This window comes from Bos indicus x Bos taurus, chromosome 22 (genome assembly GCF_003369695.1).
Source record: "Bos indicus x Bos taurus breed Angus x Brahman F1 hybrid chromosome 22, Bos_hybrid_MaternalHap_v2.0, whole genome shotgun sequence".
Classification (NCBI taxonomy): Eukaryota; Metazoa; Chordata; class Mammalia; order Artiodactyla; family Bovidae; genus Bos; species Bos indicus x Bos taurus.
The window spans coordinates 1,196,645-1,224,533 of NC_040097.1; the positions used below are offsets into that span (position 1 = coordinate 1,196,645).

At 54.8% G+C, this 27,889-nt stretch overlaps 1 protein-coding gene and 1 long non-coding RNA gene across 2 annotated transcripts; one reads left to right on the forward strand and one right to left on the reverse strand.

Moving 5' to 3' along the window:
* Nucleotides 1-1,849: 1,849 nt before the first annotated feature.
* Nucleotides 1,850-14,602, reverse strand: LOC113880860. Its single transcript, XR_003507852.1, has 2 exons — nucleotides 14,341-14,602; nucleotides 1,850-3,157 (listed from the first exon to the last, which is right to left on the reverse strand). It is a non-coding gene; the product is annotated as an uncharacterized LOC113880860 (long non-coding RNA).
* A 39-nt stretch (nucleotides 14,603-14,641) lies between these two features.
* SEC61A1 (Sec61 translocon alpha 1 subunit) lies at nucleotides 14,642-27,211 on the forward strand. Its single transcript, XM_027523487.1, has 12 exons — nucleotides 14,642-14,785; nucleotides 14,925-14,992; nucleotides 17,860-17,925; nucleotides 18,021-18,099; nucleotides 19,048-19,179; nucleotides 20,896-21,005; nucleotides 21,330-21,483; nucleotides 22,202-22,362; nucleotides 23,300-23,497; nucleotides 23,744-23,935; nucleotides 24,290-24,366; nucleotides 25,393-27,211. The coding sequence occupies exons 1-12, from the start codon at nucleotides 14,779-14,781 to the stop codon at nucleotides 25,577-25,579; spliced, it is 1,431 nt and encodes a 476-aa protein (XP_027379288.1). The 5' UTR covers nucleotides 14,642-14,778; the 3' UTR covers nucleotides 25,580-27,211.
* Nucleotides 27,212-27,889: the final 678 nt, after the last annotated feature.

A 27,889-nucleotide genomic window follows, 5' to 3' on the forward strand; every position in this document is an offset into this window, starting at 1 on the left:
GCCTGCATTACAGAACACACAGGAGATGCGGGTTCAATTCCTGGGTCAGCAAGTTTCCCCTGGAGGAGGGCACGGCAACCCAGTCCAGTATTCCTGTCTGGAGAATCCCACGGACAGAGGAACCTGGTGGGATACAGTCCATGGGGTCGCAGAGTCAGACTTGACTGAGTGATTAAGCACGCAGGACAGCTCACGTGAAGAACATTTGACGGTTAAGCCCTAAGTCATTCCTTTAATTTTGACATTTAATCGCTAGTCATCTGGTCACTGAGGAACAGCCAGACGTGTTTTCCAAAGTGCCGACGGTGTCTTACATTTCAACTAGGAGCTGCCTGTAGGCAGCCCTACATCTGGGGAAACGACCAGGAGGCCTGGACAGGGCACTGAGTAGGTTGCTCACAGCTCTCCTTCCAAGGAGCAAGCATCGTTTAATTTCATGGCTGCAGTCACCATCTACAGCGACTTTGGAGCCCCCAAAATAATCTGCCACTGTTTCCATTGTTTCCTCATCTATTTGCCATGAAGCAATGGGCCCAGATGCCATGATCTTAGTTTTCTGAATGTTGAGTTTTAGAGCAACTTTTTCACTCTCCTCTTTCGCTTCATCAAGAAGCTCTTTAGTTCCTCTTCACTTTCTGCCATAAGGGTGGTGTCATCTGCATATCTGAGGTTATTGATATTTCTCCCAGCAATCTTGATTCCAGCTTGTGTTTCTTCCAGTCCAGCGTTTCTCATGATGTACTGTGCATAGAAGTTAAATAAGCAGGGTGACAATATACAGCCTCGATGTACTCCTTTTCTTATTTGGAACCAGTCTGTTGTTCCACGTCCAGTTCTAACTGTTGCTTCCTAACCTGCATACAGATTTCTCAGGAGACAGGTCAGGTGGTCCGATATTCCCATCTCTTGAAGAATTTTCCAATTTGTTGTGATCCACACCATCAAAGGCTTTGGCGTAGTGAATAAAGCAAAAGTAGATGATTTTCTGAAGTGTCTTGCTTTTTCTAATAAAGGATGTGTAGCTAGAACTTACAAAGAATTGTCAAAACTCAATAATAAGAAAATCCAAACAATCCATCTTGTTAACGGGCAAAATGCCTGAAAAGATGGTAACCCCCCCCCAAAAAAAAGATCTACAGATGCAAATATGCACACGAAGAGAGGCTCAATAGAATGCGTCAGTAGGAAAATACAATTTAGAACCACAGTAAGAACTTAGAGCCTGTTATACACAGTGAGGGGCTTCCCTGGGGGCTCAGACGGTAAGGAATCTGCCTGCAACGTGGAAGACCCAGGTTTGATCCCTGGGTCGGGAAGATCCCCTGGAGACGCAACTGGCAACCCACTCCAGTACTCTTGCCTGGAGAATCCCTTGGGCAGAGGAGCCTGGTGGGCTATAGTCTATGGGGTCATAAAGAGTTGGACACGACTGAGCGACTAACGCACACACACGTACGGAGTGAAGTGCGTCAGAGACAGCAAAGCAAATACCATATAGTAACACATCTGCGTGGGATCTAGACAAATGGGGCCAACGCACCTTGCTGCAGGAACAGACACACAGGCGTGGACGGTGGACTTGCGGACATGGGCAGGGAAGGGGGCGAACTGAGAGGCGCGCTGACATGTACACGCTATCGTGCGTGGGACGGACAGCTGGTGGGAGGCCTCCGGGCAGCGCAGGGCGCTCACCGCGGTGCTGTGATGACCTGGGCGGGGCGGGCAGGGGGGCCCACGAGGCAGGGGCACGTGGACACGTTCAGCCGCGTCATGCTGTCCTACAGCAGAAGCTAGCAGGACACCGTGCAGCAACGTCCTCCCGTGTAAGACACACACGGTGACGCTGCACGAGAGACGGACACTTTATTAAAAGCCCGACACGAGCAACTGCTGGTGAGGCTGCAGGGCAACTGGAATTCTCGGGCGCGGCTGGTGGGTCTGCAAAGCTGTGAAGAGGCGAGCTCTGCAGACAAGCTCCAACAACTCGGTGAATTGGGTATCAGCCGAGCCGGAGGAGCCAGGCGCCGAGCCGGAGGAGCCAGCCGCAGAGCCCACACACTGCACGGCTGCGTTCATATGGAGGCGTGGAGGTAAAACCGCGGGGACAGAAAATCCGTCCGTGGTTGGCAGGAGCTGAGACTGGGGGCAGGAGGCGCTGCCCACGGGGCACGTGGACCTAGCTCTTCTGTGTCTTGACTACAGTGGTGGCTGAGGGGTTGTGTGCTTCCGTCGCACGTTGCACAGCTGTCCAGGAAGAAAGGTGAGCTTTGGGGGCTCCCCTGGTGGCTCAGTGCCAAAAGAATCCACCTGCCAGTGCAGCGGGCACGAGCTCAACCCCTGGTCCGGGACAATCCCACAGGCGGCAGGGCAGCTCAGCCCGTGGGCCACAGCTGCTGAGCCTGTGCTCCAGGGCCTGGGACCCGAGACAAGCACAGCACTGCAATGAGAGGCCGGCGTGCGACCACGATAACCCCCGCAGGCTGCGGCAACCCCTGCCGGCCGCGGTGAGAGGAAGCGCACACAGCAAGAGACCCAGCACAGCCAAAAATAAATACATTTTCTATAAAGAGCAAATCACTGCATGCACAGCAACGCAGACGGCTCTCACAGACGTGTTTGAGTGAAACGAGCCAGACACACAAGGGGCCACGCTGAGTGCTTCTGTGCACTCAGAGCTCCAGAACGTGCAGAAGTCATCGACGACAGCAGAGGCTAGAACAGTACGTACCTGGGGGAGGTCTCAAAACTGGGACCACGCAAGGAGCCTGTGGAGGCACCGAGGTCCCCACCTTGGCCCTGGACGTGGTGACCCGAGTCTCGATGCATGTGAATGCTTTTCCTGCTGTGTATCTTACTTAGGCTCAGCGATGCAGGCCCCAGCCGCCCTTGTGTGACGAGGGACTGGAGTCCGGCCTACGAGAGCTACCTGGAAGGTTTGTGCGTGCAGTTTCTGGAGAGGGTCTTTAAAAGGAACACTGCAACTCCCCCTTCCTCCGTCATGCTGGCTGGCGGGAGTGTAGACGCAAGACTGGCACTCGAGCAGCCATGCCGGACGATGGGGTGTCGCAGGCGACGGGGTAGAAACAGAAGGGCCTGGGCCCTGAGACCACGGAGCCAGGCGGCTGCGCTAGGACAGCTCCCTCCAGACTCCTGGAAACTGACGAGAGAAACCAAGTGTGCGAGCTGCTGTTATTTGGGGTTTTCTGTAACAGGCAGCCAGACCTACTCCTAAGTGATACAGACGCCGGGAAGGACACGTGAGCTCTAGAAGCCTGTGGCGGGTGGGCTGCATGGGGCCGCCTGGGAGTGCGGGAGGGCAGTTACTGGGCATCCTGGCAGGGGACGCTGGGCCGGAAGGCACTCTGGAGGTCCCGGTGGATGCAGACACGCGGACCACAACAGAGCAGTGAGGTGGGTTCAGATTTCCAGGAATTAGGAAAGTGAGGACTCTGTACGAACACGGCAGGAAGCAAGACGCGGAGGAGGTTTGTGAAGCAAGAGGGTGACCTTGATTCCCCTTTCCATTGACTCCTGAGCCAGCAGTTACTGACCGATGGACGCCTGAGGAAGCACCTGGCATGCTTCACACGCCTCCCCTCCCTGAGTGCTTAGCGCCAGACACAGCTCAGATGAGCACGACTCAGGCTAGGCTACCGCCCTTGGTTCCAGGGCCCGTCAGAGACCTGGGCTGGAGGCTGTGCCTTCTGACTCCAAAGTCTGAGCTCAGAATCCTGACGACGGTGCTCTTCCAACACCGTGGGTTGAGCACTGAGACCCCGGCAGGTCTCGAAGATAGAAGGTGACCCCCTGCCCCACGGGCCTGGATCTACCCACTGGGAGCCGCTGGCACTTGGTGACCCTTTCATGCTGCGGGGCGCCTGGCGTCAGGCCCCCTTGTGTAAAAGTCCCTCCTGCACCCAAGAACAGACGCAGCCCCTCTGGTCTTCAGCCACTTCCCTCGGTGGCCCCCACCTCCTCCTGGGGGGAAACTGGGCTCGGGGAAGAGATGGGCAAGGCAGAGCAGCTGACACGGCCCCCGACCCGACCCCCGGAGCCCGGTCACTCTGGACAGTGGACTGCCCCAGCCCTACAGCCCCCGGGGGCCTGACTCCCTCAGCAGATGTGCCCCGAAGCCCCCGTGCCTGTTGCTTGAAGCCAGCGCAGAAGGGCCAGGGCCACCCCACTTCTTGGGAGTCCAAGGGCAGGGCAGCGCCCAGACCGGAGGCTCAGCCAGCCCACACCTCGGGGCACCTCTCCCCTGCAACCCAGCCCCTTGGGGAGGCCAGCGGAGCCTGACGCCCCCTCCCGAGACGCCGGGCCAGTGTCCCCACAGAAGGTGCTGGAAGCAGCCCCTGCGCTCGGGGGTCAGGGACTCCCTGGGCCTCAGCCCACTGCAGCCGCCCAACTCCCAGGAAATACCAGTAGGATCTGGTAGTAAAAAGCTCCAACTTCTTTTCTCCTTTGTGCTTAGCCCAGTTTCACCTGCCTGCAGGAAGCCGCATGCATGGCCCTCGCACCCGTCACCTCAGAGGTACTGGTGTAACGACCACGCAGACCCCGTGCCACCTCGGGCCACGAGAGATGCGGGGCGCGGACTCCCTCTCGTGAGAACGGCCGGCCAGGGGGCGCGGGCTCCGGGGGCGCGAGCCGCCTCTCCCTTCTTCAGGCAAAGGCTTCCTCTGCCTCTGAACTGACTCACGTGCGTTCTGTGGGCCAGGACCCTGGCCGGAGACCAGCTTGAAAGTGTTGGGAACACTGATGGGCTTCAGTGGGCTGGAACCTGTTGGGAGCGACGTCATCCAGGTAAGGAGGACACCCACCCGCAGAAAACCACAGGCGCCAGGAACGGGGGGAGGCCGTGGGGACAGGGGGATATTCTAGAAGGTGTGGCCGGTCCTGCAGGCCAGGTCAGCCTGCATCCCGAGAGGCCCGCACACAGCCCGCTTCCATTCCAGCTGAGAACACGGGCCTTTCGTGTTTAAAATTACCACCTGCTTCAGAGTCCAACCAGGTGCGGCTCATCCTCAAGAAACATCGCAACACACGCCAAGGACTTGAGAAATGTTTGCTGCTGCTGACCCACCCAGAAACTCCCACCTTCGGAGTTCTATTCCAAAGAAATAATAAGAGGGTATGTAGGCAACATTTTGGTCATGAAGAGATTCATCCCAGTGTGATCTGTAACAGTGAAGACTCTAAACCCCTGACTTCAGGGAAATCGCGCGCTCTCTCTCTCTCTATATATATATATAGATCACACCATGGATATAACACCACTATGTATCCCTAGCGGAGAAGGCAGTGGCACCCCACTCCAGTACTCTTGCCTGGAAAATCCCATGGATGGAGGAGCCTGGTGGGCTGCAGTCCATGGGGTCGCTAAGAGTCGGACAAGACTGAGCGACTTCGCTTTCACTTTTCACTTTCATGCATTGGAGAAGGAAATGGCAACCCACTCCAGTGTTCTTGCCTGGAGAATCCCAGGGACGGGGGAGCCTGGTGGGCTGCTGTCTCTGGGGTCACACAGAGTCGGACACGACTGAATCGACTTAGCATAGCATAGCATAGCATGTATCCCTGGAGGCACCTCCCATGAGTAGAATATTCAAATGTGGTTTATGGGAAAAAAATGTTAGTGATACGAGGGAAATAGTAGACAGTAACATTGAGAATACTTATCTAAATATTAAAACTTTTGAAAATCAAAAATTATTTAAGATACAAAAGCAATAGAGAAAAAGACATGTGGTCACGATTACATTACAAATAGGTGCGAACAAAGAGACAAGAAACCGACCTTCCTTCCAGACGGGCGGATGGTGGGGGACTTTCCGTCACTGGCCTGTGCATTTACGCGTCTTCTAACACCCTTAACACCCCAAGTTACTTTATAATCAGAACAGGGGCGTCATGTTTGCCAAGACCCCGGCTTCCGACCAGAGAGAAGACACTGCTCTGCTCACCTCCACCCCGTCACCATTCCTCCCTGCCGGGACTCAGAGCCTGGATAGACCCCGTCACCCCGTGTGCTGACTGCCATGGGGAAGAAGACGCCTCAGGACCACAAGCCCGGGCAGGCTTTCGGGGGCCCTGCTGCCCTCCTGGGTGGGGCCAGCCTGAGATGCCGGGCCTCTCGGAGAAACCTGACAGCCTGGGCTTACATTCCTCCCTGGCACCAGGCTGGGGTGAGTCAGGCTGCATCCTGATTCACTCTGCCCCAGTCCCCAGCACCCCCCGTGCACACCCAAGCTCGCTCCCCTCGTTTACAAGGCCCCAGGATTCACCTGCACTTGTGGGCCCAAGTGAGACTTGACACTCATACGTTAGGACGCTTATTTATCCTGCTTTATGAAGGAAGACAGTCCAACAGGGAAGAATGAGGTTTAGCAGAAACACACAACGGTGAGAAGGGCGGCTCTAGGCATCGGTTTTGGGTGTTGTGGGGCCCAGCTGCAGCAATGGCAACACCCGCCCCACAGGCCAGTTGCGACCAAATCCTGGATCTCACGAGCTTACAGGCGGCTTTGTCTCTTGTACCGGCCCTAAATTCATGGGGTCGCAAAGAGTCGGACACGACTGAGCGACTCAACTGGCCCTGAATTTGCCACTTAACCTGCTACCCTCAAACCCTCCCAATGATACTGTTAACTGCCGTCTTATTCGACGTTCGTTGATTGTTGTTGTTCATGCCGAAGGAGGAGACAGAACAGGCTCTATTTTGAAAGCAAGACTCCATCTTGGGTCAGACTGTGGACTCTGAGCTCTGTGCCCAGTATCTATGGAAACAACATACCGCTGGAAAACTAGGCCCCCGGAAGGAAGAGCCCCAGGGCTCGTACCTGGACTCTCCGCCTAAAAGAATATCCTAATTATCTGTGTAACCGAATAGAATCGTGCATTCTATTATGCTTACTTGGGTGTGACCACAGGCCAATGATAATTGTCCACTGTTAACCACCTAGGCTTAAGGCTTATGAATCACGGGTTAACTTTGATTGTATCTTTCTTTTCCTTTGTTCAGACTAGTTTCAGGGAATTTGGGGAGGTGGGTTTGAGCATATAAGGTTTTCACAGAAACTGGTCGGGGTCCTTGGCTAAGAGGAGACTCTGCCTCGGGCCGTCGGTGTAATAAACCGCACTCCTCTATCTGCATTGTCCTTCTGGGTGAGTTGCTTCCCAGAGCGTGTGGCTACAAGTGTCAAGCCTCTGGCTTTTTTGCCCATCCAAGCTGAACCCCTAGGAGACAGATACAAGTCGGCCCCATAGTTCCTCAAAAGAGTTTTGGAAGGATGAGGCATCCCTGTACACACACTTCATTCACCCGACACGGAAGAATATTTCCTAGTAAGTGTATTTCCAGATGAACGGTATTTGTGTCATGTTATTAAAAAACAAACTTACGTATGTGACTAGACAGCAGTCAAGTGTAATTTGCTTCTATGTAAATCAGACTGAATTTGTTTGCACTTTAAATGTGGTTTCTGAAAGGGGATGAAGGTGTCACAGACGGTCAAGAAGCTAGCTACGCACAAGCCAGGGACTGTCTGCAGCACGCCGCCTGCCAGTAACGGACATCCTAGCAGAACGCTGTGGAGTGCAGTGCGTCCCGCGACCAGGGGCCTGCTTTGGGATGACAGGAGCCTGACTGTACAAACGTACCATACGGTCCTCAAGAGAGACCGCGGCACCAGACGGAGCCCTTTCCTGGTCTCGCTGCCGTCAGAGCTAGCAACCACCGTACGCTGCCTGTTCGCTCGCTTCTTCGCCTCTAGATCATCCCAACGATCTGTCCGTAAGGCTGGACTCTTCATCCTGCCTAGTGAAGTCTGTTAAGCCCTCAAGTGAATTTTCCCACTTCAGTGTCTCTGTCTTTTACGCCCTAATTCCGGTTTTTACTGGTGCTCTCTATTTGGTGAGCGTGTTCTCCCGTGCACACACGTGTAGTTGTTCAGTAGTGTTCGACCCTGTGACCCTTTGGACTGTAGCTTGCCACGCTCCTCAGTCCGTGGGATTTCCCAGGCAAGAATACTGGAGTGGGTTGCCATTTCCCTCAAGGGGAATCTTCCCAACCTATGTATGAAACCCTCATCTCCTGCGTGGGCGGGCAGATTCTTTTCCACCGAGCCACCAGGGAAATGTTTAAGTCTCTAGACCTGACTTACTCTGTACACATTTAAAACAGCTGACTTAGTCCTGCTCTAAGTCCAACGTCTGGGTGTCCTTAGGGATAGCTTCTATGGACGGCTCGTTTCCTGTGTGTACACCGTATTTTCTTTTCACTTCTGTTTCTTAGCATGTTTCATAATATGTTGTTGACAGCGTGGTATTCTAAGCAATATAAAGTAGCAACTCTGGAAGTCAGACTCGCTCCCCTCCCCAAGGGTGGCTTCAGTTTCTGTTGCTGTCCTGATCTACCCGAACTGACTCTGGAAAGCAATGTGTGAGCACTGAAGTCTCTGTGGACACCTAGTGATCAGACAGGGCTCGCAGAGTGCTGAGGGCCCGGCCCTGGGTAAGTCTGCCCAGCCCTCATGCCTGCTGTGGGGCCTGGAGGTCTGGGAGAGAAGCACAGCACCTCTCAGGTCTTCCTACAGCCTTGGGCACGCGCCTACTCTACTCCGAGCAAAGGCCTTCCAGAAGAGCGAAGAGCCGATGCTTTAGGGCTTCTCAAAGGCCCCTGGACCCTGGTTGCCCGTTCCCCTCCTCCTTTAAACTTCCGGCTTAAGCATTCTTCACTCCCTTGGGCGGGCAGTTGTGATGTTAAACCACAGCTGGGGAAAAGGCTTTTTGCACTGGATGAACTCTGAGCTCCAAGTCAGTTCAAATAAAAACAGCTTTGCAAGTAGGGTCTTCCAGAGAACCTCCAGGCAACTCAAACAGTCTGAGTCTCAAATATTCCTTTTTTTTTTTTTTTTCTTTTTTACAACTAAGTCACAAAAATCGCTTCTGAAGTAACTTTTAAACAGCAGGCTTAATTTACTACTGTGTTCAGCCTCAATCCGTTAAGCTTCACAAGCAGTTAGCCAAATCTCGAGATTCAGCTGAAAAGTTCATCACTCATTTTCCCACCAAAACCCTTTTTATATTACTGATTAGACAACCCAATAGGTTTTCTCCTGGAATCAATACTTCGTTTCGGTGCACTTACTTTTTATCTACATCCGTTTCAAAGTTTCCTTTGCTTGTTATGCAAACTTAAGCCTAGGCTTGGAATCCCATGGACTAGAGGAGCCTGGCCGGCTACAGTCCATAGGGGTCGCAGAATGTCTCCTCAATTCATGTTAAAGCCTTAACCCTCCCCCACGGTGTGATGGTTTTAGGAGGTGGGGCCTTCGGGAGGTAATCAGGGCTGGGTGAGGTGGGAAGGGTGGACATTGTAGACCAGAGCCCTTCTTTTGGGTCATTTCTTCTCAAAGTATAAGAATCATCTTGAGAACTTGCGGCACCACCACTTCCTCAGCCCCTTCTGCGCTGATTCCGAGTCAGACCTTGGGCCTGGGAACCTGCATTTCTACCAAGCTCTTAGGTAACACCAGCGCTCCTCCTCTGAGGCTCTCACTTTTTAGCTGGTGTTTGGCCCCAGAGGAGCGGCCAGTGTGCGGTGTGTTTTCTCAGGAGTCTCTCGCCGCGCACCTGGGGGGGCATTCTAGCCTGCGTGCTGAGACACCAGCCTTCATCCGTGCTGCGGGGGCTGTGGCTCCCCAGGGCGGCCAGGTCTCGGCGGCAGCTGCAGGGAGAGGTGCCCTTCAGCCGGCGGCCTCCCCCTCTCCCCGAGCAGGGGCCCTGCGTGGCTGAGCCGCTCTCCGTTCCCCACCAGCGCTGCGACCAGTCTGTGCCGAACAGTCCCGACACGCTGCGTTCGGGAAGCAGAACTGGAGGGATGACTGCCAGGCGCTCCATGGCTTGAGGCACAGAGCTGCAGCTGATTCAACTCCTGCCATTTCTTCACTCCTTGGCAGTAATGGATTCTGTCCATTTGCAAGGATTTAAACAAACACAAACCTTGGGCTCCCAGGTGGCACAGTGCTAAAGCATCCACCTGCCAATGCAGGAGGGTGAAGAGACACGGGTCTAAGCCCCAGGCCAGGAAGACCCCCTGGAGGAGGAAATGGCAGCCCCGTCAAGTGTTCTTGCCTGGGAAATCCCAAGGACAGATGAGCCTGGCGGACTGCAGTCCGTGGGATCCCAAAGAGTCAGGCACAGCCGAGCACGCACACGCAGGAGCCACGAGAGACCCCGCTTTCTCTGCTCTGAGGTCCCCCAGAGAAGTCAGCAGTCTGCAGCCCACAAGAGTATTCTCACGGGACCCCACGGTGCTGGCCCCGATCTCAGACTCCAGCCTCCAGAACTGTGAGAAATACAAGTCTTTTATTTAGAAGTCACCCAGCCGATGGTGTTCTGTTAACAGAAGCCTGACAGACTACAGCAATTTACATATCCTATGTTCAATCATTCCATAGTCGTTACAACGATGACAGCTCTAATAGTTAAGCTATTTTCTCATAAAACTAAAATATTGATATTCACATTTAAAACATCTCTCATTAAAGGCCAACACTCTTAAAACCTCTGCACTTCAGCTTCTATCAGAGCTTACCAATTTCCAAACTGCCGCCACTGCTCTTGCACTTCAAACTGTCCAGCAAGGTTCAATTTTAGTAATTAATCTGCAGCTCGTTCTGATATTTGTATGACGCGTGGTAAGAAATACAATTTGTTGAGAAAAGTACAAGAGTTAACTTAATTTAGATCTTGTATCACTTTATCAAAAATTATTAATTAAGTTCTAGCACAGATTTTTTCACCTGAACCACATGCTTTAACAGCGTCCTGATGAAATGTACATATTTAGCACTTTGCTCTTTTAACACATAACTTCTGAGCACTATTTGTAGCCAAAACTTGTCATTAGCACCAACTCAAATTCCTGGTTGAAAAAAAATCAAGTCATTTTTTACTCCAGGACTACAGATTTTATGTATTCAGTTGGCCAAAATGTTCATTTGGGTTTTCTGTAACATCTCATGGAAAAACTCAAATGAACATTTTGGCCAACCCAACAATATGTATTTAACACAAGTTTTATTCTGTGCAGATTATTGCACAGAATCAAAACAAGTTCCAGGCTGGGACTCACTACTATTATAATTCCTTCTTTGTTCTGCAGACTAACAAGACTCAGATTTATTATATTTAAAAATATTAAAAATTACCCAAATTTTATCATCTCTTCACTTTAGATAGTTATTCTTAATCTTTATAATACAATCTTAAGTGTATAGCACAAAAAAACTGCATACTTGCTGCTAGAGTTTAAAAGAATTACACTGGGCAGACAAAATTTTAAGTCAGTGATTCTCCTAAAGCAATCTGCATTCTGTTAACACAAACAACTTAGCCACAGTCCCTTCAGTGACACAGACCAAACTGTGCCATGAATGTTCCTCAGATGTGGTTACAACAGCAGATTCGTATTCTACGGTACTAATGTCCTAAAACTGTCAGCACAAACCACTGAGTTTATATGAAAATTTATATTAGCTAATTGTAACAGTACAATTGTACAAGAGCAGTGATCAAAACCATCCCCAAGAAAAAGAAATGCAAAACGGCAAAATGACTGTCTGAGAAGGCTTTACAAATAGCTGAGAAAAGAAGAGAAGCCAAAGGCAAAGGAGAAAAGGAAAGATATACCCATCTGAATGCAGAGTTCCAAAGAACAGCAAGGAGAGAGAAACAACAATGCAAAAAAACAGGAAAACAATAGAACGGAAAAGACTAGAGATCTCTTCAAGAAAATTAGAAATACCAAGGGAATTTTTCAGGCAAAGATGGGCACAATAAAGGACAGAAACAGTATGGACCTAACAGAAGCAGAAGATACTAAGAAAAGATGGCAAGAATACACAGAAAAACTATATAGAAAAGATCTTAATGACCCGCATAACCACGATGGTGTGATCACTCACCTAGAGTCAGACATCCTGGAGTGCAAAGTAAAGTGGGCCTTAGGAAGCATTACTACAAACAAAGCTAGTGGAGGTGATGGAATTCCACCTGATCTATTTCAAATCCTAAAAGATGACGCTGTTAAAAGTGTTGCACTTAATATGCTAGCAAATTTGGAAAACTCAGCAGTGGCCACAGGACTGGAAAAAGTCAGTTTTCATTCCAATCTCAAAGAAAGGCAATGGCAAAGAACGCTCAAACTACCACAGAACTGCACTCGTCTCACACGCCAGCAAAGGCACGCTCAAAATTCTCCAAGCCAGGCTTCAACAGTACCTGAACCGAGAACTTCCAGATGTTCAAGCTGGCTTTAGAAAAGGCAGAGGAACAGAGATCAAATTGCCAACATCCGCTGGATCATAGATAGAAAAAAGAAAAGAGTTCCAGAAAAACATCTGCTTCACTGACTATACCAAAGCCTTTGACTGTGTGGATCACAACATACTGTGGAAAATTCTTAAAGAGATGGGAATACCAGACCACCTTACCTGCCTCCTGTGAAACCTGTATGCAGGTCAGGAAGCAACAGTTAGAACTGGGCATGGAACAACAGACTGGCTCCAAATGGGGAAAGGAGTGTATTGTCTGTACATTGTCACCCTGCTCATTTAACTTATATGCAGAGCACATCATGTGAAATGCCAGGCTGGACGAAGCCAAGCTGGAATCCAGATTGCCAGAAGAAATACCAATAACGTCAGATATCCAGATGATATTGCCCTAATGGCAAAAAGCAAAGAGGAATTAAAGAGATTCTTGATGAAAGTGAAAAAAGAGAGTGCAAAAACTGGCTTAAAACTCAACATTCAAAAAAAACTAAGATCATGGCATCCAGTCACATCACTTCACAGCAAATAGACAGGGAAACAATGGAAACAGTGACAGACTTTTGTTTTCTTGGGCTCCAAAATCACTGCGAACAGTTACTGCAGCCATGAAATTAAAAGACGCTTACTCCTTGGAAGAAAAGCTATGACAAACCTAGACAAAGTATTAAAAAGCAGACAGTACTTTGCTGACAAAGGTCCGTATAGTCACAGATATGGTTTTTCCAGTCGTCATGTATGGATGTGAGAGTTGGACCACAAAGAAGGCTGAGCACCGAAAAACTGATGCTTTTTAGCTGTGGTGTTGGAGAAGACTCTTGAGACTCCTTTGGAGAGCAAGGCGATCAAACCAGTCAATCCTAAAGGAAATCAACCCTAAATATTCATTGGAAGGACTGATGCTGAAGCTCCAGACTTTGGCCACCTGATGCAAAGAGCCGACTCATTTGAAAAGACCCTGACGCTGGGAAATACTGAAGGAAGAGGAGAAGGGGATGACAGAGGATGAGATGGCTGGATGGCATCACCGACTCGATGGATGGGAGTGTGCGCATAGTCTGGGAAATGGTGAAGGACATGGAAGCCTGGTGTGCTGCAGCCTGTGTGGTCACAAAGCACAGTACAATTACTACGATAATTTTTACCATAAAGCGTTTCAACAGTTTCACCATCAGGATGGTGCATGGTCACATGTGCTAGTATCAGCTCTGAGCTACCTGCTGAATTGTGTCCAGGGGCTGACACAAAACTGCAGCACTTATTACAAAGAGGTCCTGCACGGGAAGATGGGGCTGCTCTCAGAAGCAGGCCGAGGAGGGTCGGACTTAACGTTTTTCTCTGGGGGATGCATAGCAAGTGCTACCACACGCGGCCACTTCACTGAAATTCCTGCCCACCTCTGCCGGCATTTGTATTTCCACCCACGGTTAGGTTTCCAAAAAAGGACTTCCCGTCTTAGAAAAATCCCTGAGGGAAAGATGTACAAATCCTGGCTACCTGCTAGAAACGGGAGGGAAGGGAAAGGAGAAATAGCAAGCCCTAAACTAATACTGCAGAACACCTCGCCACCGCGGCTCTCCTACTCCATCCGTCCCAGCTCCAGGCTGCGCTTCGGGAACCCCACCTAACCCCAGGCAGCAGCGCCAGCCTGCTCCAGACGCTGACGGCACGGAGTCTCCTTCCTCAGATTACCGCTCGCGTGCCACCGGCGATCACCGCTGCTCGGACATAAACCCCAAACTCCGCGCCCAGCACCCCTCGCCCCGCCCAACGGCCCCAAGAGCCTTGAACCTTATCGCTACCCTCACACAGCCCTCCGCCAAACAGGCCTCCTCTCCCCGGAGACCTCGGGCAGGCGGTCTGCCGCAACCGCAACGGCTCCTTTCCCGGGGCGCCTCCTCCGGCCTCGCCCCCTCCCCACAGTCGGCGGGGCCCGCGCCCCAAGCAGCCGCGGCTTTGCTCGATGAGCCCACCAAAGGATGCCCGTCGTCCCGTCGCCGCGCACCTGCCGGACGCCAGGGACCCAGCTGGCCCCAGGACAGGCCTGCACTAAGGAGCTCATGGTCTACGCCGCCAAACGAACTACAGCTGCCCCGAAGCGTGGGGCGACAAGCCGGCGTGGGGAACGTCTTCCGGGTCCCAACACGCGGGTCCAACTGCGCAGGCGCACGCCCCTTTCTCTGCGGGCTCCGCGCCTCGCCCCGCCCTCCGGCCTCACTCCCGACAGGCCGCGCGGCCCCGCTGCATGCCGGGAGTTGTGGTCTCGGCGCGGGCGATGCGCGCGGGCGCGGCGCGTGGCAGGAAGCGGAAGCGGAAGCGGCCGCCGCGGCGCTAGCACTGACGTGTCTCTCGGCGAGGCGCGGCGCTCCAGAGCAGGCCCGGCGGCAGCGGAGCCGGAGCGCGACCCAGCCGGAGCGAGACCTGGAGCCGAGCAGCCGCCGCCATGGGGAGTGAGTCCCTCGGGGCAGCACGGGCGCGGGCGGGACCCCGCTCCTCTGGCAGGGAAGCCCACCCGGCCCCTCGCCCCTACTCCCCGGGGCGGCGCGGGGCCCCCCAGCCCTGACTCTCCTCTTGTCTCTCCCCCCAAAGTCAAGTTTCTGGAAGTCATCAAGCCCTTCTGTGTCATCCTGCCCGAAATCCAGAAGCCGGAGAGGAAGGTGAGTCGGAGCAAGGCTCGGGGAGGGCGGTGAAGCGGCCCCGACGCGCCGAGTGGACGCCCCTTCCCCAGATTCTGGTCCGGGCGGCGTGCTTTCCCCCGAGCCGCGCCGGGCTTCGGTTGGAGCGTACTCTGTGGACGTCCCTCGGGTGGCCCGAACCCGAGGCTTGCGCTGCCCCGAAGAGGACCCTGGCCTGAGTGAAAGGCCTCGAGAGCCTCAGACCCTCCGGTTTGAGCTCCTCTCCCTCCTCCCGCTCCAGCGGCAGCGGATTGCCGGCTGTCCCCTTTCCTGGAGATGCGCTTTTTGTCCAGCTGCTGCAAGGAGTTGAGAGCAGTCACTTGGCTATGTGTAACTGAGTCTGCCCCTTCTCCGTGTGCCCTCACTGAACTGAGAATGAGGGCATATTGTGACCCGTGTCTTTACATCAGGTCCATGAAAACCTGCTGTAAAGACGTGTGGAGCTCTGTTGACTCTTTATCAAGAATTTTTGCACGTGCACAGCTTCAGGCCCAAACAGTGAGAGTTGCCAGTGTAAGCGAAGCCGTTAAACAAGGAAGAACAGCTTCATCTGGTTCTTGGGGAGAATTAGTAGGAATATGTTTTTGTCCTCACATTCTTTGCGTCTCCTCCACGGATGTGCTGGCTTTGAGGGGCTGATATGCAAAGGTGTGTGTGTGTGTGTGTGTTCCCAGCACAGTAGAAAGGGCCTGGCTCTGGAGGCAGGCTCCCCGGGGATCCACCCTCACGCAGCCTCTTCATGTGTGACCTTGGCCTTGTGTGTAGCTGAGTGTGGTGGGAGAGCAGTAGAAATCTGCGCGAGGTACGGCAGTGGCTCCAGAAGGGGTGAGCCGTGGAAGACATTGTGTCTGATGGCAGCCTTGAAGGCAGAAGAGAAGTGTCCTTGAAGGAAAGGAAAGGAATTCTCATGGCATCAGGAGTATGGAGTCTGCTAAGGGAGAGAAGACCAGTCGGTGGGAGGGTGTTCCGTATTGATAGAGCAAAAAGGGTGGGCAGGGAGCCAGACAGATTAGAAAATTGCTTTGGGGTAGGGTCGAGGTTGAGAGGATTCTGCCAAGAGACTGAACTCCAGAGGTAGGGGAGGCAAAACTAGGATAAACAGTTTTGATGTCTTGCTGCTGAATTTGGCTGCTTCCAGGAGACGAGACTTGGTTATTTAGAATGAGGAGTCCTGTAAAACTTGTCCACTGTCTTTCCCTGTAAAGAATCGTTTCTAGCTTGTTATGTGACCCATCAGCCTGACAGGGTGTTGCTTTCCTTGGCTGCCTCCTGATTTCCCGGTGGGAAGGGGCGCGGGGAGCATTCTCAAGAGGAAGAGTTCTGTGGATGCCCCAGCTGCACGTGGAGTGCCTCAGTGTCCGATCTCCCCACCGTGGCGCGGTTGTCCTGTCGAGCCCTGTCCACAGCGGGCGGCGCAGAGGCGCTGTAGCCCTGAGCTAACCAGAGAGCCGTGACTCCGGCTCAGTGCTCACTTAGAACAAAGCTTAAAAAGTGTCTTTAAAGAACACACTTTTGTTTCCTTACTACCTTCACTCACAAGGTGTTTCTGTGTTGAGATCTTAGTCCACAGAGTAAGTCCTGTGTTTCCTAAGCCTTTAGAGCCGTTCATCCTTGCCGTGCAGCCTGCAGGTGCGATGAAGACCTTCGGTTTCAGAGCAGAGGGGGCTTGGGCAGGTGTCTCAGCTTCCCCGATGCTGCTTCTCAGTCGCCTGGAAAATGATTCTGAGTCGTCCCCTATCACCTTACACACCTGAGGAGACGTGGAAACTGGTTAAACAGACGCTACCAGTAGCTAGTGAGTCGGTTGAATGTGCCGTTCTCCCTGCTCCTCCAGTGTGTATTACATCGTCTTATCCTTAATTCCTGGAGAATACTGGAGAAAACGCAAAGAAACGCGGGTTGCAGATTAGTTGACTCCAGCATAGCAGGATTTTGTCCATTACAAAACCCTTTAAAGTGAGGAGTGACGCTCCTGTGCTGTGGGCAGGTCTGGTTTAGGGATCTCTTTCTGTTGCAGCATTTCTTTGATTGTGGTTCAGATCCTACACTGTTCATTGCTGACGGTTCAGAGCGCAGGCTTTGAGCTCAAATCCACGACAGCTGTGGGATCTGAGACAAATGTGAGAGTGAAGTTGCTCGGTTGTGCCTGACTCTCTGCGACCCCATGGACTGTAATCTATCAGGCTCCTCCGTCCATGGGATTTTCCAGGCAAGAGTACTGGAATGGGTTGCCATTCCCTTCTCCAGGGGATCTTCCCAACCCAGGGACTGAACCCGGGTCTCCCTCATTGTATGCAGAGGGAGAGGCTTTACCATCTGAGCCACCAGGGAAGTCTATTTTTCTAAAACTCAGTTTTCTTGTAAAAGCAAGGATAACATGACGTTGTGTGAAGATTAAACGAGATGATGCACATGCAAGTCTTTGCATCTGTGCCTTATCTGCAGAAAGGCTTCCCAGGTGGCTCCGTGGTAAAGAGTCTCCCTGCAACCTGGGAGACGTGAGTTTGATCCCTGGGTCAGGAAGATCCCCTGGAGGGGGAAATGGCAACCCACTCCAGTGTTCTTGCCTGGAGATTCCATGGCCAGAGGAGCCTGGCGGACTACATTCCGTGGGATCACAAAGAGTTGGCTGTGACTGAGCACGCACGCACACACGTGTGCACAGAAGGCATGCAGCACGCACACTCCCATTTGGGCGTAGTGTGGAGTGTCTGCGCCTTGCTTTCCTGTGAGCAGAGCAAGGCATGGAGCGGAGCCCACTTCCGTTGCTCTGCTTGTGGCGGCCTTGCCGTCTGGGCTCGCTCTGCTCTGAGGGTAACTCGCGTCCTGGCCCGCTCTGCCTGCTGCAGATCCAGTTCAAGGAGAAGGTGCTCTGGACCGCCATCACCCTCTTCATCTTCCTGGTGTGCTGCCAGGTAGGCTGGGCGGGGTCTGCGGGCTGGGGTCCGGGGTCTGGGTGTGGCGTGGGGGGCCGGGAGCACGTGCCTGGCTCCTCTCTGCTTGCTTCCAGATCCCCCTGTTTGGAATCATGTCTTCAGACTCAGCTGACCCTTTCTACTGGATGAGGGTGATCCTCGCCTCCAACAGAGGTAGGCTGGCCCCCTGCCCCCCGTGCTGCGTGGGCTTGACTGGCTGCCTGCAGCTATAGTACAGGCTTGGCTTTAGATGGAGTCCAGAGTGTCTGGAGAGAGTGTTCGCATGCTGTGCTAAACAGAGCCCTGGTGAGTGCTGGGTTCCGCACCCAGCATGTCACCCTGTTCAGAACTGCTTTGTATGCGGTGCAAAACCTGTAACAAGAAGGTAAGTCTGCATGGTAGAGATTTCTAAATAATGTGCGAAGACTAGAATGCTTTTGAAGCAGCTGGAATGACGGCCTGTCTTTCTCCTGTTGGATAGCATTCTTTAGAATATGCAGTTTGTTTCTCAGCTGTGTCTTGTCCGCATCTACAGGTCACGTGACGTGTCCAAAGAAGTAAATGCATAAGCAGTGTGCTGTACACTCTAAACAGTCGCCTGTTTGGGGTGAGGGGCATTTTGAATGTTTATGCTGCTACTGCTTCTGACTGACTCGTTTTAAAAACATGGTTCACATTAAGTTGTAAATCAGTTGGAAGCATAGCTTGCTTTAGTGTGATGGAGTAGAGGTCTACTCGAAACTAGATACAGTTGTATGGCCCTCATCTCCAGGCTCTGGAAAGTATTCTAACGTCATCCTTTTTTGTTAACTGATGAAGAGTCAAACCTACCTTATCTCTGTACAACCAGCGTGAACCTGTTTTCGTGAATTTAAATGTAGCAATCGGTTTAAATGCCATGTGACTTCTAAAGAGAATGTCACCTGGCAGACTGAACAGAATGGATTGACTTGCCCTCTAACTGCTGAAATCTGGGGGCTGTTCTCTGAATGAAATGTGCTGGCAGACTGAAGCACGCTGGGCTTCTGCTGGGGCGCACAGTCCAGTGGTGTGCGGTCATTTTCTCACCAGCATCTTGCTTCTCCACACTGACGTCAGCTGTGTTTTGCCCCCCTTCCTAAGGCACGCTGATGGAGCTGGGCATCTCGCCCATCGTCACCTCCGGCCTCATCATGCAGCTCTTGGCTGGCGCCAAAATAATTGAGGTTGGTGACACCCCGAAAGACCGAGCCCTCTTCAACGGAGCCCAAAAATGTAAGTGGGATTGTAAATGATGTTCAGATGTCTGTAGTTGAGAATTTGAATTTGCTACGAAGTTTGGGTCATCAACAATTGGCTTGGGGTTTTTCAGGGGGCGGGGTTGGCTGTCTTTGGCAGGAGTCGGGGCATCATTGCTGTAATCCTCTCGGCCCTCCAGCCCTGTGTGGCCTTGTGTTGGCATGAGGGCACTTGGGACGGGCTGGAGCAGGCAGAGGAAGGGCGTCGCTGCCCAAGCCTGGAGGGCCCGCCCTCCACCATCTCCCTGTCTTTCCACTTAGAAGCAGAGCTATGCTAAGAATTCAGTTGAATGTTGTGTGTAAAAAACCGGTGAGTGCCTTGCCAGTGGTGGTACCTGGCGGGGTGGTTTTTCTCTTGTGGGAGTTTACGAGGATTTGCTTTAGAGGAATGATGGTCTCTCAGCTTAGCTGCGTGTACCAGCTGTGCGACGCTGGGCGGCATGTGCACCAGCTGCGTGGCGCTGGGCGGCGCGTGCACCAGCTGCGCGGCGCTGGGCAGTGAGTTGCAGCTCGTGTCCCAGTTTCTTCACCTGTAAAAACGGGGATGATGATATTTTCCAAGTAGTAAATCATAAGCGGCACTCGTAACAATGACCAGTCATCAGAATTAACCAAGTTAAGCCTGACTGTGGATTGAATAGGTATTAATCAGGAAATGATAATTACACTTTCCTACCCAGCCGTATCTCCTTCCACTCCAGCATGTTTTAAGATCTGAAGTTAGTAGGTTAAAAAGTTGAGCACGAAAGACTAATCTAGTTTAAACTTGTCAGTTTCAGACACAGAGCAGGATCTTAAAATATATATGTGCGTTATTTTTCGGAACTATAGATCAGCTGTTTTCTCTTTGGTCTTGGACTTAATAAAAAAATTTTTTTCTGCTCTTTTTTTGCCTTAAGAATTTGGTCTTATTGAGCACTTTTAAAAAGTCAAAAAGGGACTACATATGACAGGCACTTTGGAGTAGAATGTATATATTTTGGTGGGGGCGGCAGACTAAGCCGAAAAGCTGGAGTTGAATCCCAGTCCCATACTGTAAGATCCATGAAGTACCGTGGAATCCAACAAAAAAGCGTAGATTCCGTTGTGCATCCCGGGGGAATGTAGTGAATGATACAGGACACAAGACTGTCTGTAAAAAGGAAAGCCTCCTCTAGGAGAGCTCCGGGAGAGCTGTGTGGCGGGGGAGCAGGCTGAGCGAATTGGTGGCATGATAGGTTTTCCCTAAAATAATGCATTAAATACAAACTGGGAAGGCTCAGCTGATCGCCGAGTTGTATTCTGTGCCCTGAAGCGCGAGCCTGTTGGTGGCCTGGGCAAGTGCTCCTGGAGCCTGGGCCCAGACGATGGCCTCAGTGTGGTGTGCAGGTTGGGGTCGTCCCTGAGTTGTGTTCACGTCTGCCCTAAGAAGCTGGGTGGTGACGCTTCAGGGCTTTCCCCCGCCCTCACTGAAAGGAGATGCACGAGGCGGAGGTGGAACTAAGAGAGCCCACGAGCTTCTGTCCCGAGTTTGAGTTACCGTGCTTCGCTGTCGCTTTGTCGGTGTGGTTCGAGCATTTCCTGGCTGAGCTCCCTGGGGGCAGCGTCTGTGGTCCTCACCTTTGTCCTCCTGGCGTGGAGCTGGCGTCTGGGTCACCGTGTCCTCCAGGACCGCGTGCTGGCCCTGAGCACACAGCTGTCCTTCCGTCTGCAGTGTTCGGCATGACCATCACCATCGGGCAGTCTATCGTGTACGTGATGACGGGGATGTACGGGGACCCGTCCGAGATGGGCGCCGGAGTCTGCCTGCTCATCACCATACAGGTAACGCTGGGCTGGCACCGAGGCTGAGGCACCCTCACACCTGCCCCGGCCAGACAGCAGAACTGAGGCAGGCCGAGAGAAGCTTCCTGAGAAGAGGCCCGGGCCCCGTGTTCCCTTCTGAGTTCACAGAGGAGCCTCCCACGGCAGGCGTGCCCTCTGCCTTCAGGGGTTCCCATCAGAGAAGCCAGCTCCCAAGGAAGGGCAGAGCCATGCTGTGGGAGCACTCATGCTGTGGGAGCACTCATGCTGTGGGAGCACTCATGCTGTGGGAGCACTCATGCGGTCTCTTTACGTGTCTGTACTTGTTTATTTTTATACTGACAGCTCTTTGTGGCTGGCCTGATTGTTCTGCTTCTGGACGAACTTCTGCAAAAGGGGTACGGCCTGGGCTCTGGGATCTCCCTGTTCATCGCCACAAACATCTGCGAGACCATCGTGTGGAAGGCGTTCAGCCCCACCACCGTGAACACCGGCCGAGGTGAGGCCCCGCGCCCGTGGCGGGTTCCGTGAGCAGCACGCGCGCCCCCATTTCAGGGGCGAGGTGCCCGTGGGTGGGGTTCCGTGAGCAGCACGCGCGTCCCCGTTTCAGGGAAGATCAGTTTTAGGTACATCGCTTCTGATTTTTCTGTGCGTGTATCTGTAAAGGTTTTGAAGATACAGGTTTTTGCTGACACCAATGTGTCAGTTGCATATTTCACCTAGAGAGCACATTGCAAACACTGGCCCCCCAGTACAGCCAGCCCCCCCTCACTCAGCACCGCCTGGCCATCACTGCATGGGCAGGGCAGCTCTCCCAGCAGGCCTTCCCTGGTGGACACCCAGGTGCTTCCAGCCTCTGCAAGGAGCAGCTTTGTAAAAGAGGCAGGGATGTGGGTGCTCACAAGCTGAGCTCAGATCCTGGCCGCACCCTTGGCTGCCAGGATGCTCGCGGCCGCCCTGAGCTCCACTCCGGCCACCGGGATGCCCGGGGCCGCCCTGAGCTCCACTCCGGCCACCGGGATGCCCAGGGCCACCCTGAGCTACTCCGGCCACCGGGATGCCCAGGGCCGCCCTGAGCTCCTCCGGCCACCAGGATGCCCAGGGCCCCCTGAGGTCCTCTCCGGCCACCAGCATGCTCGGGGCCGCCCTGAGCTCTCCTCCGGCCGCTAGCATGCCTGGGGCCGCCCTGAGCTGCCCCCTCTCCCCCACCGTAACAGGAATGGAGTTCGAGGGCGCCATCATCGCGCTGTTCCACCTGCTGGCCACCCGCACCGACAAGGTCCGAGCCCTGCGGGAGGCGTTCTACCGCCAGAACCTCCCCAACCTCATGAACCTCATCGCCACCATCTTTGTCTTTGCGGTGGTCATCTATTTCCAGGTGCGTCCAGAACCGGCCCTGGGGAGTCAGGGGGGCCTGCATCCCCGTGCCCACACCCCAGGGCGGCGTGAAGCACGCGTACCAGTGCCACGGGCAGCCGGCTTTTGACGGAGGGGCCCCGTGGGCTCACGGGAACCTGCCCGAACTAACGAGCTGAGGCAGCTCTGACGTTTCAGGTCTTAATTCAAGAGAAGTGAGAGTAAGCGCAGCCTCAGGCCTGCCGCTTACCCGGTGTGTAGGTGCCTGTGGCGCGGCTGCCTTGTCCTTGCGAGAGCTGTCAGCTCTTACGCGGTGAGTCTGCGTGACTTGCTTCTGGACAGGAGGCTCAGCTGCCTGTTGCTTTCCTGGAGTTGGACTCGTGTCTCGTCTTTGGTCAGTCGCTCTGTCCTGACACACAGGTGTTTATGCCACCAGGTGCTGAGGACTGAGCACGTCTGCTCCGTTAGCTGATGCTGGTTAATGACAAGCTAGCTCCTCGGGGTCTTGGGGTTTGATTGTTGAGGTTTTATTTTACATATTCTGAACTCTGTTCTAGGCACTGGGAGGTGGTTTAAAAAGAAAACAAAAACAAGTACATATAGGAAGCCCTTTTTATTTTCCAAGGGTTTCAGAGGGAAAGGTTGTATTCCTAGGAAAGTAGAGAAGCCAGGCTTTTCTGCAGTGAGTGAGGCATCCGAGAAGGGCGCTGTGGGTGTGGGGCCGCCGGGGCTGCCGTGGAAGCGGGGGCACGGCCAGCCGCTGATGGCACTTGGGGGTGTCCCACGATGGTGTCCCTGTGGCGCTGGGCCTCGTTTCCTGGCGGAGGCCCTGCTGTGCTTGGTGCATCTTAAGCAGCTTTTCTGGACCCTCCGTCCGTTTGCTCCTGAGTGTGGCGGGTGGGGCGGGGCGTGGAGGCCCGAGCGCGGGGTGAGAACCTGGCTCCTGCTTGGCTCCTCAGGGCTTCCGCGTCGACCTGCCCATCAAGTCGGCCCGGTACCGGGGCCAGTACAACACCTACCCCATCAAGCTCTTCTACACGTCCAACATCCCCATCATCCTGCAGTCCGCCCTCGTGTCCAACCTGTACGTCATCTCCCAGATGCTGTCCGCCCGCTTCAGTGGCAACCTGCTGGTCAGCCTGCTGGGCACCTGGTCTGTAAGTGCGGCGGCCCAGGAGCCCGTGAGGGGCCGGGCGCGGGTGAGGCTGTGGCTGGGCCATGCTGGCGCCGTGGGCCGTGCTCACGGCCAGCGTCGTTTCGCCTGCGATGCTCTCTAGTGCCTGGCACAGGCTCAGTGACGCTTCTTCTGGGTGGGACAGCTGCCCCGAGGGCCCCTCTCAGAGCTGTTTCTGTGCTGAGGTGGGGTGACGGGCGGCGCTCACCACTCCCCGAAATCCCCCCAGGACACCTCCTCCGGCGGGCCGGCGCGGGCCTACCCCGTGGGGGGCCTCTGCTACTACCTGTCCCCGCCCGAGTCGTTCGGCTCCGTCTTGGAAGACCCCGTCCACGCCGTGGTGTACATCGTGTTCATGCTGGGCTCCTGCGCCTTCTTCTCCAAGACGTGGATCGAGGTCTCGGGCTCCTCCGCCAAGGACGTGAGTAGGAGTTGCAGTCTCTGGGAGGTGGTTGATGCAGAACCAGCATCCTCGCTTGCGGCTGGAGTGAGGGGGCTTGGCTTGGCCCTCCTCCTGGGATGGGCCTGTGAACACACGTGGCAGTTAGTCCTTGCTAGGCCCAGTTCCAAAGCGTTAGCGACCGTGGCCGGACCCGGATAGATGAACCTGTGCTCGTCTGGGGAGCAGCAGGCAGAGCAGACTAGGCTTTCCCTCGCGCCTCCTGGGCGCGGTCTCACCGTGCGTGCGGGTGCCGGGGGCGCCTGCGTCTGATAGCACGCCAAGTGTCTGCCTGGGCCTGGACTCACGTCGTCCCCCCGGGTGGGCGTCACACAGGTTGCAAAGCAGCTGAAGGAGCAGCAGATGGTGATGCGGGGCCACCGAGAGACGTCCATGGTCCACGAGCTCAACCGGTGAGTGCCAGCCCCGAGGCCGATGGGGCCCCGTCTTCAGGCGTCCGGGAGCCCTCAGCCCCTCCCCGTGGGGGGGCCAGCCAGGCGCGGAGGCCAGTGCCTGTGGCGGATGGTGCGGTGAGGGTGCTGACCGAGGGCCCTCGCCGTGCTCCTGCGAGCCGGGTTCTCTGGCAGGGTTCTGTGGGGCTCTCCAGGAGGAGCGTGGGGGGTCGAGCGTCTCAGGGGCATCCAAGTGCAGGTGAGGTCAGAGAGGCCGGTGGAGGCCGCTAGGCGGGCCAGTGTGTGGAAGGCCTGTGCCAGAGGCCGCAACCGCCGGGCAGAGCGAGGGGGCTGGACTCAGAGGTGGGAGGGTGAGGAGGCTGCGGTGGTCTGCAGGCCTCTCCCCTCACGGTGGGGCTGCCCCTGGGCAGCAGGGTGGGCCATGGTGAGCGCCTTGGATTCTTAAGCCGGCTTATTTCCTCTCAGTCTCTCTCGGTGTGTGAATGAATGAACGTGACTGATTTCCTGTAGAGCTGTTCCCAGCATCGGGCTCTGTAGTCAGGCCCAGGTCTGTCCTGGGGACCACAGCTCGCTTGCCTCAACCACAGGAAGTCAATGTGGCTAATGCCAGGTCATTTTCTGATGCCTAACGGAGGCGGTGGGCAGTTTCGTTCATTCCTTTAAGAATTCCTGACGCCTCTAGGTTTATAGTGCTGTTCAGAAAAAATACAACGAAAAGTCGTAAGGAGACATTTTATGTCCCTGTCTTTAAAATCTTCTGTGACGTTTTCAATGTCTCAGTTTGGACTGGTCCTATTTCAGTAGCTGCCAGCGACTTGCGTGCCTGCTCAGCAGACAGCAAGCCCTAGTCTAGACCGTCAGGCTGCCTGAGCAGACGTAACCGTGCGGGGTCGTGGAGTGATCCTCAGGGCGTCGGGGTCCTCAGGCACAGTAAGCGGGTTGCTGCACAGCTGCTCCCGCGGCCTGGGTCAGGCCCGAGGACTCCGGACAGCCTGTGGCTGATGCGCGCCCCGCGCCCCTCCCCAGGTACATCCCCACGGCCGCGGCTTTCGGCGGGCTGTGCATCGGGGCCCTCTCGGTCCTGGCTGACTTCTTGGGCGCCATCGGGTCTGGAACCGGGATCCTGCTGGCGGTCACCATCATCTACCAGTACTTTGAGATCTTCGTGAAGGAGCAGAGCGAGGTCGGCAGCATGGGGGCCCTGCTGTTCTGAGCTGTGGCTCCCGGACCTGGCAGAGGCGGCCTGCCCCACCACAGCCGAGAGGGGACGGGGGAGCCGCGCTGCAGGAGCTCGTCTCAGGCGCTGCTGAGGCGCAAGGACTTCGGTTCAGTGTGTGTTTGAGTTTCATGTTCTTTTCATTCCACTTTGTAAAGTGCTAGAAATTTTCCAGTTTAAAATTCTGCTTTTCGCTCTGGCATTGGCGGCGGTCGTAGAAGTGGGTCTTGCCCAGCTGAGCGCCAGAGGCGGGCTGGGCTGCCAGCGGCCCCGGTGTCCACGTCACTTCTGTGTTAGCCTTTGCACCTTCTCAGCGTTGCCGGCGACCGCAGCAGTCTCGGCCGCCCCTCAAGGGAGCGTCTCGCTGGTTAGAAGCGCAAGCGTTGCAGCGTCTCTGTCTCGGGGCAGGAGGGCGGCCCCCGCAACAGGCTGTTTCCTGGGGCCTGAGGGCAGCTCGCCGGCGCGTGCCCCTCACAGTCCGGCCGGAACATCTGGTTTGAAACGGTTTCTCTGGAAGACAATCATTTTCCCTTTTGAAGTTAGTTTTTTAGGACACAGTCTCTTCCAAACTAGCGGGATGCATTTCCAGAAGAGCCTCCTGGCCCCTCTGTGTGTGTCTCTGCGGGCTGACCTGTGTCCTCGGTGGTGGAGCCGGGCTGGGATCCACAGCTCAGCAGCGCGCCGGGCTGAGCGCGGTCTGCTGTGCGGAGGACCCTGGGCTGCCAGCCGTCTGGTTGCCCTGGCCATCACCGAACTTGTCCGTGCTGCATCCGCCCCACCCGCCCCTCAAGAGGGGAGGAGCTGTGGCCGGCCCCACACACTACCTTCTAGGCTGAAGACTTCCCATTTATATTTTTTTAGAACATTTTCACTGTACTTAGGACCAAGCACAAGTGAAGTAAATGACGGGATGCCTCTGATCTCCACTGTCAGCAGAACTGCCCAGCAGAGAGGAGGTAGGCTCTAGATCCACGGTGACACCAGGGTCAGAGACATTGGGTTTTGCTAAGTTTCGCCCATGTTTGGTATAAAAAGACAATTATGCCTGAGACAAATTCTGATTGCAATAATAGGTGACCTAGATCTTAGGAATTACCACCTTCTCAAAGGCCTTTAGGGAAGCCCTTCTTGGGGGCCAGCAGAGTTAGGTAGCGCAGCCTGAGGGGTGCATCCTGCCCCTCGGAGACCAGACCCCACCAGCAGCGGGCACACGGTGCCTCTGAAGCACAGCCAGTAGACGTGCCAAGTTTGGTGCCCATCTGAGCCCAAGGGCCCCAGGCTCACTGGCTGTGCTGCCCAGGGAACAGACCAGCCGAGGGGCGAGCGGACTCGCCCAGCACCACCTGGCGAGTGGACAGCAGAGCCAGGATGGGCCCCGGCCTGTCCCCCTCGGCCAGGGCACCCACCACACCACACGTGGCCTTGTCCGACCCAGTCCTACGCGGAGACCTGACGCCCCGCAGCCCTGCTGCAGCCTCTGACCACGCACGGCTCGGGCGCCTGACCTGCAGTCACTGGTCATGGAGGCGGGCTGACCCCGACTTCCAGGGGACTGTCACTGTGGACGCCCAAGCGGCATAACTGAGATAAGGTGAATAAGAACAAATAAAGCCAACTTTTTACAAGCTGCCTGGTGGTAGTCTCTTGGTTTTCAGTTCTGTTGCTGAAGCCAGAGAGAGGAGGGCGTGGCCTTGGCAGCCTTCCAGGGCACAGGGCTGGTGTGAGACGTGAGTCCCTAGTTTTGCACGGGCTGCCCAGGGCTCCCCGTCGATGGGAACCTGGAAAGCTGCGTTGTCCGGGTGTCTGGTGCTGCGCGTGTGCGGGCCACTCCAGCCTCTCCAGGAACGGGCGGTGGACCAACTGCTATGAGCGTAGCAGCTTCCAGCACTTCAAGTCCAGGCCTTGGCTGTGGCACGTGTCCTTCCCCACCTGGTCGCTGACTGTTGCCTCCGCGGTCTCTGCTCTGCCCTGGACCCCCAGCACTGGGGCGGCGGTGGCTGCTCCCTGGAATGTGCCGTGCAGAAGAGTTTCCAGCAGTTTCCTTCGAGCTGACCAGGAGGTGTTTCCACAGTGATGTGAGCCCGTGTTGTGAGCTGTTGCTCTTGTCCAGACAAGGCCGCCACCCCAGGCCCTTCACGCCTGCCTCCTCAGGGGTCCCGGATGACACATGGACAGGGCCTTCCTCCTGAGCTGTCCACATGGAGCCCTGGCCCTGGTCTCATCTGGGAAACATTTCTGAGGGGGTGTGCCAGCAAGGCAGGTTGGACCCTGGTGGGGACGGGTGCTCGGGCCTGGCCTGCAGAAGCT

Coding starts and splice junctions, on each gene's coding strand:
- SEC61A1 (XM_027523487.1), top strand. Junction 22,363..23,299: donor CGGTGGTCATCTATTTCCAG/GTGCGTCCAGAA, acceptor TTGGCTCCTCAG/GGCTTCCGCGTCGACCTGCC. Junction 24,367..25,392: donor ATGGTCCACGAGCTCAACCG/GTGAGTGCCAGC, acceptor GCCCCTCCCCAG/GTACATCCCCACGGCCGCGG.